This window comes from Bombina bombina, unplaced genomic scaffold (genome assembly GCF_027579735.1).
Source record: "Bombina bombina isolate aBomBom1 unplaced genomic scaffold, aBomBom1.pri scaffold_799, whole genome shotgun sequence".
Lineage (NCBI taxonomy): Eukaryota > Metazoa > Chordata > Amphibia > Anura > Bombinatoridae > Bombina > Bombina bombina.
The window spans coordinates 149,669-162,851 of NW_026512934.1; the positions used below are offsets into that span (position 1 = coordinate 149,669).

The following is a 13,183-nucleotide window of genomic DNA, read 5'->3' on the forward strand; positions in this document are numbered from 1 at the left end:
GCGTGATCATCGAACAATCAAGCGTTTCATTCAAAATAGTCAACAGGGTCGCAAGAAGCGTGTGGAAAAACCAAGGCACAAAATAACTGCCCATGAACTGAGAAAAGTCAAGCGTGCAGCTGCCAAGATGCCACTTGCCACCAGTTTGGCCATATTTCAGAGCTGCAACATCACTGGGAGTGCCCAAAAGCACAAGGTGTGCAATACTCAGAGACATGGCCAAGGTAAGAAAGGCTGAAAGACGACCACCACTGAACAAGACACACAAGCTGAAACATCAAGACTGGGCCAAGAATATCTCAAGACTGATTTTTCTAAGGTTTTATGGACTGATGAAATAAGAGTGAGTCTTGGTGGGCCAGATGGATGGGCCCGTGGCCTGGATTGGTAAAGGGCAGAGAGCTCCAGTCCAACTCAGACGCCAGCAAGGTGGAGGTGGAGTACTGGTTTGGGCTGGTATCATCAAAGATGAGCTTGTGGGGCCTTTTTCGGGTTTGAGGATGGAGTCAAGCTCACCTCCCAGTCCTACTGCCAGTTTCTGGAAGACACCTTCTTCAAGCAGTGGTACAGGAAGAAGTCTGCATCCTTCAAGAAAAACATGATTTTCATGCAGGACAATGCTCCATCACACGCGTCCAAGTACTCCACAGCGTGGCTGGCAAGAAAGGGTATATAAAAGAAGAAAATCTAATGACATAGGCCTCATTGTTCACCTGATCTGAACCCCATTGAGAACCCTGTGGTCCATCATCAAATGTGAGATTTACAAGGAGGGAAAACAGTACACCTCTCTGAACAGTGTCTGGGAGGCTGTGGTTGCTGCTGCACGCAATGTTGATGGTGAACAGATCAAAAACACTGACAGAATCCATGGATGGCAGGCTTTTGAGTGTCCTTGCAAAGAAAGGTGGCTATATTGGTCACTGATTTGTTTTTGTTTTGTTTTTGAATGTCAGAAATGTATATTTGTGAATGTTGAGATGTTATATTGGTTTCACTGGTAAAAATAAATAATTGAAATGGGTATATATTTGTTTTTTGTTAAGTTGCCTAATAATTATGCACAGTAATAGTCACCTGCACACACAGATATCCCCCTAAAATAGCTAAAACTAAAACAAACTAAAAACTAATCTTCCAAAAATATTCAGCTTTGATTATTAATGAGTTTTTTGGGTTCATTGAGAACATGGTTGTTGTTCAATAATAAAATTAATCCTCAAAAATACAACTTGCCTAATAATTCTGCACTCCCTGTATATATATACAGTTTAGTTGGCATCAAGTGAATGCACATATTAGTGATGATAGCATTGGGGACTAGAATGCCAAATGCCTTGGAGGTCCTAAATAACTTGTGCATATGGCCACTTGCATTTTAAATCAGGCTATGGGGTCGATTTAACAACTAGTGGATGCTGCTTCCGACCCCCCGATCATTTTTTTATAACGGAAGTTATAAAAACGGGATGATTGACACCCCCTGCTAGCGGCCAATTGGCCGCTGGTGAGCAGGGTGCGGCATTGCACACTAGAAATGCTTGTGCAATGTTAAATTGCCGACAGGGGTATGCTGTCGGCATTTAACGAGGTTGAGTGGACATGTTTGCTACAGCGAATCATGTCCACTTGACCCTACATAAATCTACCCCCATATCTGTATCCTCACCTGAAAAAATATTTCTTCTGGTTCTACCTACTTTAGTTACAATGGATTGTCATGTAAATCGATAACTGCAACACTTTTTTTCTAATGCATCATGATTAGCAAATGAGAACACAAATTTGGATACTTGCAAGCCTCGAGGTGTACTACAAAATGACAGAGCCATTGAGCAGCTGTTGCTTCGTGCGAATGTGAATCTTGCGTATGTTTTGCTCATTTTATGTAAAGCAATCTGCTGATGAAGGCTTTGTCAAAGGAACTTTGCTGAGATATTAAGATGAGGCAAGATGTAAATCTGCAACACACACACATTTCCAGAAGGACAAAGATATAATCAGATGAGAAGTGGCTTTTAACATGCAAATTCTATGAATACAAAGATGTAATCAGGCTTTAAAAGCTGCAGCATTTAAGGTTGAAGGGATTATTATGACGCTAGAGTCCTTTCATAAAGATGTCTGCGGCTGAGCTTAATATAACATTCTGCTTCTTACTTGTCGATATTATGCAGTCATCATAAGTTACAAGAAATGACAAACCTTTCAAAAACCACTCTTCCAAAAGCTTTTTTGTATACATTCTTCAAAATTGGGATCACAATGCTTTCTTGGAAAATAGACTTAAAGCCATACTAACAGCATGATTGATGCACTGTGAAAAGGTTTCAATAAATAGCTTTGACTTCAGAGAAAAAGTGTCAAAATAATGCAGTCATTTCTAAACCATTCAGCCAAACATGCTCAGTGTTGCACTGAAAACCTGACAGCATAAAAACGTGTTTGAAAAAAATGTTGGTTTTAACAAAATCACAATAATTTTCTTAAATTTAATAAAAAATTATTCAAACAGTTTAATTAATATATATATATATATATATATATATATATATATATATATATATATATATATATATATATATATTGCACATGCAATATATACAAATATCTGAACTATTCCAAAATCCAAACCTTTTTACGGTCACACATATATACACAGCAATCACCTTTATGGGATAGGATACTCAAGAAAAAACCACTTCTAGATAGTCGTTTCAAATTTTTTGACTATCGTCTCCTACCCCATAAAGGGGATTGTGTTGTGTCTAAAACTGGAAGCAAAAACAGTAAGATATTGAATCTCTAATTTGCATATCTTACCCAGAGTTCCCTGGTACATTGGTAACAGTGTACACAGGAGCAATTCTGAGGGAAAGCATGCAGGGATACTTGCCTAGATTTTCTAATTTTCTATTCAATAATTCTATATTTCTTACTTTTAAGTACAGTTGAATCATGGTTTTACCTCCACCATAACTCAAATGAGAACCCACTTTTTCCTCTGGAAAAGAAGCTTCCCCCAGCAGCACATTGAACCTACCGTCTTCTGATGAAAGTCAAAAAACTTGAAACTGCTCTTCAGAAGGAGTTTATCTTGCTATCATCCTACCCCATAAAGGGGATTGTTGTGTTAAAACAATACTTGGAAGCAAAACCCTTGAAAATATCTCATTTGCATATCTGACCCAGAGTTCCTTGGTGCATTGGGGTAGCAGTGTATACACAGTAATTCTGGAGGAAAGCAAGCAGGGATACTTGCCTAGATTTGCTAATTTTCTATTCAATAATTCTAACAACTTTCTAATTTACTTATATTATCTAATTTGTATCAATCTCTTGGTATCATTTGTTCAAGGAGCAGCAATGCACTACTAGTTTCTCACTGAACACATGGGTGAGCCTATGAAAATCATTATATATATGCAGCCACCAATCAACAGCAAGAACCTAGGTTCTTTGCTGCTCCTGAGCTCACCTAGATAAACCTTTCAGAAAATCATAACAAGAGAAGGAAGCAAAATAAATAATAGCAGTAAATCGGAAAGTTGTTTAAAATTGTATTTTGGGTTTCATGTCCCTTTAAGTGCAATCTACATTTGCACACATCAGGTTAGCATGAGTGGAGACCAAGAGGCCAATTTAACATGCAGTAAATGCAGCTGTTTTCACGTGAGCCTTCAGGCTCACTGGAAACATAAGTTAAGAAGCAGCGGTCATAAGACCGCTGCTCCTTAACTCGTCCGTCACCTCTGAGGTGAGCCGCAAATGTGCAGGGGACGACATTGCACAAGCATTTCACTAGAACTGCTTGTGCAATGTTAAATGCCGACAGCGTATGCTCTCTGCATTTAGCAATGTCAGGTAGACATGATCCGCTACAGCGGATCATGTCCTTCCGACACTTGTTAAATCGGCCCCCTAGCGTAAAGGGTAAGGATAAAAAAAATGTGCACCAAACACAACATAAATACATTAAAATAAAATGTTACACTCATATATACACCATCTGATTAAATAAAAAATATTATAAGAGTTAAAAGGTATATGGTATATGACAAGGTGTTTGAATGGAAATCGCTAGAATATATATATTCATTTATTTATGTTTATATATATGTGTATATACACACGTGTGTACATGCACATATAAACACATGTAAATACATATATAGATATACACTTATATACACTTTGGAGCCCTTTTCAATCAAATACCTTTAAAATAATATTTTTTATTCAGTTTTAATATTATATAAATCTGTTTTACTGTGAATTTATTGTAAATATTTTAAATTCCAATTTTCTTCACATAGCAGAAAATGTTCTTTGTTTTTTAATAAAATATATTCCTATATATATATCTGTATATATGTTTACCTATATATATATATATATATATATATATATATATATATATATATTCATTACACATGTGCAGCCCAGAAAATGTTGTTCTTAATATTCAGGGAAATTTATTTCCTCGAATATTCGGTGGCTGCACTATTCAGTTTTCGTTTAATTTAAAGTGAAATGAAAACTGAACTTTTCATTAAACATTTACATTAGTTTTCGTTAAAATGAATGTAAATGTTTCAAAGCTACAGGTGAAAAGTTCACCTGTAGCTACAATACTTACCTTAATGTGCTCTCCAGAGCATGGAGAGCATATTAAGATAAGTATTAAACCCATTATTTTTTTTTTAAAGTAAACAAATAAATAATGAAGAATAGCTACCTTCAGGTGTAGAGGTCTAGGTCTAACGTTGTGTCTGGTTAGCGTGCAAGCGTTAAGTATTATGTTTTTTAAAGGTCTTTGGGGATAAGAAGTTAACACAGTTGCGATATCCGAAGTCCTGAAGTTAGTGTGCGTCAGGTTTCACACGCACGCAAACCATTTTCAATTTTAATGCGCACATTGAAAGTTTACTACCAGCGGAGTTTGCATGCGAGTAAAAATGCTAGATATCGCACCACTTGTAAGCTGGCCCTTATTCTGCAATGTAGTGCTGATATATGCTGTAAATTTAAAGTCCCTTTAAATGAGGGCTATTCATTTATACTGAAGCATAATGTTATATCAAAGTAACAGACCTTGCAGAAGATAAGATTATTTCCAAATATATATTTTTAATGAATGATATAATATAAATGTAATCATCTCCTTTTCTGAACATAATGAATGGAATATGCTTTTTCGTATTCAGAGCCATAATACCTCACCTTCACAGAATTCTGGAGCACGGTGACAGGAAATATATTGCTTGGCATAGAACTTAAGAACAGTCTGAAGTTCTCATTAATGGAAACATCTGTAAGAGAAAAGAAATCAACAGCGAAGTTGGTTTATAAATTGCCGTGCCTAAGCTATTAAACCAAGGTGATAACAGGCACCTTGTTCTCAACTAATTGCAGAACATAAAATTAAAATAATAAGATTTCATGCTGTGTTCTCTTTTGCCAGACTGCTCAACTAAAATGATAATGACAAGTAATGCCTCTAATGTTTGATTAGCTGTGGGGACCTGGGTCAATAGCATCGCTGTCTGATGACAAGTAAAGGTTTGGGGCATTGTCACTTGCCCTTTCCAGAAAAATAAATAAAATTGATTTCTGCAAGGCGAGGCAAGTGTCAGTTCAATATGCCTGTAGTTTCTACGTTTTCATCCATCACATAGGAAAATATGTCAAAATCCATGATCTTAATGTGAGAGTGACAGCTATACAGCAAGGAGAAAAATATATTGTGGATTATTTCTCTACAATGAAAAACAAATCTGCCTAGTTGGCACTTAAAATGTCAATATTTTTTTATAGGAAAACAATTTGTAAATGACACCAGTACATGAAGGTCTAAAGTGTGCTTGTTTGACAAACAAAAAGGGCAAGTTTCCATTTTAGCCATTGTTTAAGCAACGGAGGCTGCTTTGGAGTCGACTCGAGACTGCTTGCTACAAGTTAAGAAGCAAAGAACCCAAGACTGCTGCTTCTTAACCTCAGAGTTAAATCACCTTGAACTTGCTCATATTTTGAGGTGATTGACAGGACCTCCTCTTGCGTGATTGTTCATGTGGCAGCAGGGGGGCCGCACTGCACAAGGATTTCCTGATGCAATCATAAATACAGGCAACAGACAGGTTCCTAGATGGGAACATTATCCACCATTGATTGATAAATGGGTTCTTAAAGGACCACTAAACATAGCAGAATATTACAGTTGATAATTGCATAATAATTAGACAATGAAAAAGTATTTAGTTTGAATTTCACATGAGTAGTAGATGCTTGTCTTACAAATTTTAAAGTTAGTTTTATTTTCCTTCCCACTGCGTCATGTGACAGCTATCAACCAATAACAAAATGCTTATGCGTATATTTTGTGAATCTTGCACATGCTCAGTAGGAGATTCTGCCTTCTGGGCATATAAAAAGATATTGCATATTTAGATAATAGATGTGAATTGGGAAGTTGTTTAAAATTGTGTGCTTTATCTGAATCATGAAAGTTTAATATTGACTTTAGTGGTCCTTTAAGCATGGAGCCAAAAAAGCATTATTCTACTTGGCTTGTGTAGAGTACTTATAGATTCCTTATTTACTTCCTAATTTCAATTTATCAGCAAATTAAAATGTTGTGAAATATCTATCTTAAAAATAAGAATGCTCACATATTAAATACCAGTACAATTCAATTTACTGATTTACTGAAATATATTGTCAATATTAATAATCCTAAACACATTTTGTAAATCTTCCAAAAAAATCAGCCGTTTAATAGCTATCCAACTTGCCCACATATTGGTCTTACTTTCCCCCACATCTTAAACTCTCTGAAAGGGAGATTGAACCCAAACATTTTTGTTCATGATTCAGATAGAGCATACATTTGTAAACAACTTTCCAATTTATTTCTATGATCAATTTTGCTTCATTCTCTTGGTATTCTTTCTTGAAGAAGCACCAATGCACTGCTAGGAGCTAGCTGAATATATTGGTAAGCCAATCACAAGAGGCATATATGCTGGATATGTTTTTCAACAACGGATATCAAAACAACAAAGTAAATGAGATAAAAGACTTAAATTGGAAAGTTGCTTAAAATTGTATGCTCTATTTGAATCATGAAAAAAATTGTTTGGGTTTCATGTCTCTTTAAATGTGCTTTTCTACACATCTCTTATTCTCAAATCAAGTACAACTGGTCATCTCATTTCCTCATAATCACTATTTCTTTCACAATCTCTGTACGTGGCACACTCATCTATCTATCTATCTATCTATCTATCTGTCTGTCTGCCTGCCTGCATGTCTTTATGTCAGCCAGACTGCTTATTTGTCTGTCTGTGTGCCTGTCTATCTGTTTGATTATAGGCAGACATCTATCCATCCACCTAGCTAAATACCTAAAAACGTATGATCTATTCCTTTTTTTCTTTTTAATGAATATAAGAAACATATAATATAAATATAAAAAAAATCTATAAATCTAAACTGCATACATACTTGGTTCAGTAAAACTCTTTATCAGTTCTTCCATAGGCAGCATCCACGAAATAGCTAAATGGCAATTCTGCAGAAATATCCAATTTCCTGAGTCCAAAGCATCCTTTATCATTTTTTCTGCAATTGGTCCTTGTCCTTGTCCCAAAGAAATTGATTGTACTCTAAAAACATATAATTAAAAAGTCAGTCTTAACTACTATATGTATTATAGTAAAAAAAAAAAAAGTAATTGGGTTACTTTCCAATAATTAAATAAAACCCTTGCAAAGTTACAAAATGTCACAAAAACACTGGCTCAGAGGTTTGTCAAAGGCTTAGTTCCCCTTTAAACTTCTACATCACAGATCTGTTTTTATTGATTTAAATGACATTTGTTGACTGTTTCCTACACTTTTTTTTATTGTTAATGTGTTTGCTCTGTTCTCATTAATAAATCAGATTTTTTTTAAAAATAAAAAGTAAAAAAATAACTTTTAATTTAAGTGTTAAAATATTAATTATGAAATGAATCAAAATGCTATAAAAATATTACTTGCTCACATCCAGAATGTATAGCACAATCTGCATTGAAAGATATTTGGCAGTCATCATCAATACTGAGTTTTACTTTTGCAGCCTGTGTTTTGCTTCCATAAAGATCTGTGGAAATCCTTAAAGGGACAGTCAACACTAGAATTTTTGTTGTTTAAAAAGAAAGATAATCCCTTTATTACCAATTCCCCAGTTTTGCATAAGCAACACTGTTATAGAAATGCACTTTTTACCTCTTTGATTACCTTGTATCTAAGCCTTGGAAACTGCCCCCTTATTTCAGTTCTTTTGACAGACTTGCATGTTAGCCAATCAGTGCTCCCTCCAGGGTAACTTCACGTGCATGAGCTCAATGTTATCTATATGAAACGCATGAACTAATGCCCTCTAGTGGTCAAAATGCATTCAGATTAGAGGCAGTCTTCAAGGTCTAAGAAATTAGCATATGAAACGCCTAGGTTTATCTTCCAACTAAGAATACCAAGGGAACAAAGCAAAATTGGTGATAAAAGTAAATTGAAATTTTTTTTTTAAATGACATTCCCTATTTAAATCATGAAAGGTTATTTTTTTGGACTTGACTGTCCCTTTAACAAATTGAAATAATTTGCACCTTTTTGTTTGTTTTGGAACCTACCCAACCTGAAGGCAAAAAACTCTCACAAATTCATTGCTCCTGAACCACTGTTTCAATTGTGGGTGAATTATTAAACAAGGAAGGTTTTGATGGGAAATAGCATGCATTGCAAGCCCATTTATGTTACATGCAGACTACCAGAACACCTCAGGCATCAAAGTGCTTTATTGATTTACTAAGGTATCTCAATATATAATAATCTATAACTAATACATTAAAGTGACTTCAACTGGACTTTCATGCACGGTGTGTAAGTTAGCCATTTTTATTGCGTACAAATATTGTAAAGAAATAAATGGCCCTGGCGAGATGGAAATTTGGTGTCTGTTAGGTGATACCCCCCACTAGGAGCTTAGAAAAACTCACAAAGGCAGCTTTGCAAAGCTAATTTCAATAAAAAAAGATTCTTGTGAACAAATCATATTAAGTAATATACATAGGATTATATATAATATATGCATAAGAAATTTATATATATTTTACATACAGAGAGAAGTGCACTCACAGGAACGAACAACTGGCTCAATAACATTGTTAGCCTGTTTCTATGGCGATTTATATATAAAGAAAGAGAGATAATATGTAAATTAGTCATATTTACCGATCTGAATATCCTTTTTCTTTGGCAAATCTCTGGAATGCTCCCATTGGGTCAGATCCAGTACTTAAGATGAAAATTAAAGGTGTTGAAGGTGATATATCTTGGTAAAGAGTAGCTAAATCTACTGGTGGGTTCTCAATGAAATTGCTTCCCGAGACTGTTTATCACAAATTCTGTGATAGCAAAAAACAACCTGGAATTTAAAAGTTATACAAATACATAAAAGGATAAACTGTGTTTGAAATTAATCTATCTGCTATCATGTAATTAAACGTTGCATTAGACCATAAAAAAAGAGTGTGCAGCTTACCTTTGAAAATTAAACATCAATTTAACAATTATAAACTCAAGAGCCCCATTTATGAACATGTGGTCAGACAATGTCCCCCAGGCAGGAAACCTGTCTGCCTGTGTTTGAGGCCAGAAATACAGAATCCTGCTGGAATTTTAAGGGACATTAAACACAAATTGAAAGCTGCATGATAATGAATAATGCAATTTGATTTTGTGACATAAGTATGTTAGTTTGTTTTTTTTCTTTCATTGATTTCCCTGTCCCCCAGAACAAAAGGACCATTGCTAGCCAATCTCAAACTAATACACATAAATAGGATTTGAGCATGAATTGTTGTTTGCACGTGTGCAGTTAAAGAAATAGATTGGGGGTAGCCCAATTCTGCTTATCAGCTCTAGTTAATTAATAATAATTTATTAGACAGGTGTTTAACAAACCAACATATAATTATTTTTATTCTCAATCTAATAGCTATATATAAATATATATTTATATATATACTGTATATACAATTATATTCACACCTACATTATCTAGTATGCCCATGCTGAATGGTTCTCCTATCATGACTGTTGATGCAAAACTGATAATCAATTTTAAAAGAGCAAATGACTAGAGAGAAAAGATGAGGGGGTGGGGGAGAAAAACACTTCTTCACAGAAAAGTAGATAACCTTATTAGCTCAAGGCTTCCTGTGGAAGGCACAATATTCAGAAGTATTTTACAGGAAAATGTTGCAAAATAAGTAATAAATGCCTAATACAATAATGTTATACTTCAAATAATATGTGTTGTTAAATGGTTTAATGACCCTTTAAGATAGCACAAGCAATCATTTGCAGCTCTGCCCCCTGCTCTTGTGCAGCCAATTTTCATAACAGCAGGGCTTCTCAATCATTTTGGAAAAATAAGTCCTCCTTTCAGACGCTTGTGGTTACAGGGTTGTGTCTATGGCTTGATAAAAACAAGAGCCAAATTCCAAAATATATACTCCTTTAAATGGTCTTTGAGCGGAGTGCAACACTTAGGAATTTATCTTTCCCCTATAAAATCCATAACTATAAATGAAAATGATGGCATGCTCCTGAAAGAGATGGGAGCATTGCTCAGCTCCAAACGGTACGATGAGATATTTTGGATGGGAAGAGTAGCTGCCCTCAAGATGATGATTCTTCCTAAACTTACGTATTTGTTTAGGTGCATACCTATTCCTATCCCAGCGACCCTCCTTCACAAATTCCAGGCAATATTTAATTCTTACTCCTGGAACAATAAAAGACTTTCTGGTAACCGCACATATACTTAATCCCCAATAGAGAGAGGAGGAGTAGGGCTCCAAAATGTGAAACTATATCATGAAGCTGCAATGATATCCCACACCTCTGCGTAGGGACCTGATCTCCAATCCACTAGATGGCAGGAACTGGAGCAAGCCTCTCTGCCTGCCTATGTTGATCTAGCAGATCTTCTTTGGCTCCCCCCTCATTAACAAAATGTAGGGGGGGCGGAGCCTACTGCCAAGGAGAGCAGACGTGCATGCTTGGAGCTCCTCTGCTACAAAAAGTTAAACATGAGCAAATACCCAATTTAATATTAACTTGAGTTTCCAAAGTGTTCAGGGTTCTAAGGGCGACTGCTTATATAGACTTTTCAGGGAGAAGAATTCGGATATGTGAACTTGGAAGCAATATCGAAGGTTCTGCGAACTGGGGTCTACCGCACTGGCAACTAGTAGCCATGAGGGAAGCCATGTGACACATGTCATACTCTCTATCTACCACACTTATCCTATTACTGCAACTTCGCCTAAACCACCAAAATTGATCTGCTATATTACGGCATAATGGAGAGTTTTAGAAGAAGTAAGAGCCCTGCTTAATAGATCTGGACAATCGCATGACGAGCCAATTCAACTCTCTGAGAAGCGTCATATACTCTGGCTCTGAACAAAAAGAGACATCTGCAGCTACAGGGGAGGTGGTGAAAGCAAATAAACCTCCAAAGTCGCGCACAGGCACACACGACTCAAGCGGATGTAAACCGGAGAGCTGAAACGACGATACTGTATCAGATTGCTAGGGGGCTTCCTCTCCCTGTACAGCAATCTGTAATACGTGCTGGCCATATACAAGTGGGATGGTGAGCTAGGGCGGCGGATGCCCGTTGCGATCCTTTCTGCGAGGACTACTGACTTCCCTGCTGTGGCCTCAGGTATAATGAGAGGGGGAAACGTACTATGGCAAACTTTTAGGTTCCTATACAATCTGGGCTTTAGTGCCAGCTCCCCCTGGATCGAGGAGTGTCCGATTAACTATCTTACCGAGATCACGCTGATGATTCTGGCGCATTGTGAAGGTCTCCCTTATGCAAGATCCTCATCTCCTCTCGTGGGTTCATCATGCCTTCTTGATGGTTTCCTGTACAATCTTTCAGTTGAATCAGGATAAATATCACACCAGCAGCAGACCGACTTGGGATCGGATAAACTCTGACTGGTAGATGTACTTATTTTCTTTTCCGACTTGAACACAGGACAACGTAATGAACATCCATTAGCAGCTCACAACGACACAGAACTTCCATTCAGCTTATTAAAGCTTATGATTGCATAATGTGCTTTTGCCAATATTGCATTTAAATGGTCATTCTTATCCGCTGTCATTTTACAGCTACACAAATCTATGTTATATGTAGGAGGCGATTATTTCTCAGTTCATAACACAATAAAGATAGGTGACAATATCCATGCACAGTTATATATATACCAACTATCAGCTGTCCTTTAAGTCCTAAACTTCTAGCATAGAACTAAAGTACTATATGTAATGTTCTGTATTGTCTGTGTTCTACTAGTATATACATATTTGCACATGTTCATAGAGGGAGTACTACCATACTCCTACTTAAAAGGTCCTTACAGCCTCCACATTCATAAGTCCTGTTAAAAGTATTGGTTAGGAGCTAATTTAACCAGGTCAAAACTTGTATTATATTTCATATTCTGACCCACCTCCTATTACTGTTGTGGCTGCGGGGGGTGATTTTTACATTAAGTGGAGAGCTCATAAGCTTCCAAATATGGAACTTTATGAACATTGTTTGATACTTTCAGTTTTCCTAATGCACATACTCTGAAAATCAGGGTTCAATGTATATTCCAGTTTAACTATCTTATATCTTCAGCGTTACTAATTGGTCTATTCTAGTTTATACTATTTTATATCTTTAGCGTTACTAATGGTTGTCAACCTATACTATAATTGAGTTCGTGTCTAATATGCTCATACTCTGTTATATGCCTTATATATTAGTAACTGTTCATCAGTGATTTCCTATGGAGGCATCTATTACCTCGCCTTATCATTTGAGTATGCACCTTATAGATATTGTCACAATGGTTTGATGGTTAGATCAATATTATAGCTCATGCTTTATAGAGGCTCACTATAGACAATTAGGAACGAGTTACTCCATAATGGCTAGACAAGTCTCAATAGGTCATTCTTAATGGATATAGACAAACCAAAGGACCCATAACTGCAGTCACTCCCTCAGAGCCTCTCATGGTATGCTATGTTTGTCCTTTAGTTAATAGTATGGGAATGTGATGCATAGA

The 13,183-nt window shown here is 36.2% G+C and overlaps 1 protein-coding gene across 1 annotated transcript in view; it reads right to left on the bottom strand.

The window, feature by feature from the left end:
- LOC128644608 (dynein axonemal heavy chain 6-like) overlaps nt 1-9,465 on the bottom strand; it is a gene marked incomplete at its 5' end in the record, with an annotated part of 93,388 nt that extends 83,923 nt beyond the window's left edge. Inside the window, 4 exon segments of the mRNA XM_053697153.1 lie at nt 5,224-5,312; nt 7,504-7,664; nt 9,273-9,415; nt 9,417-9,465. Of these exon segments, the coding sequence (XP_053553128.1) occupies nt 5,224-5,312; nt 7,504-7,664; nt 9,273-9,415; nt 9,417-9,465 (442 nt within the window).
- Nucleotides 9,466-13,183: the final 3,718 nt, after the last annotated feature.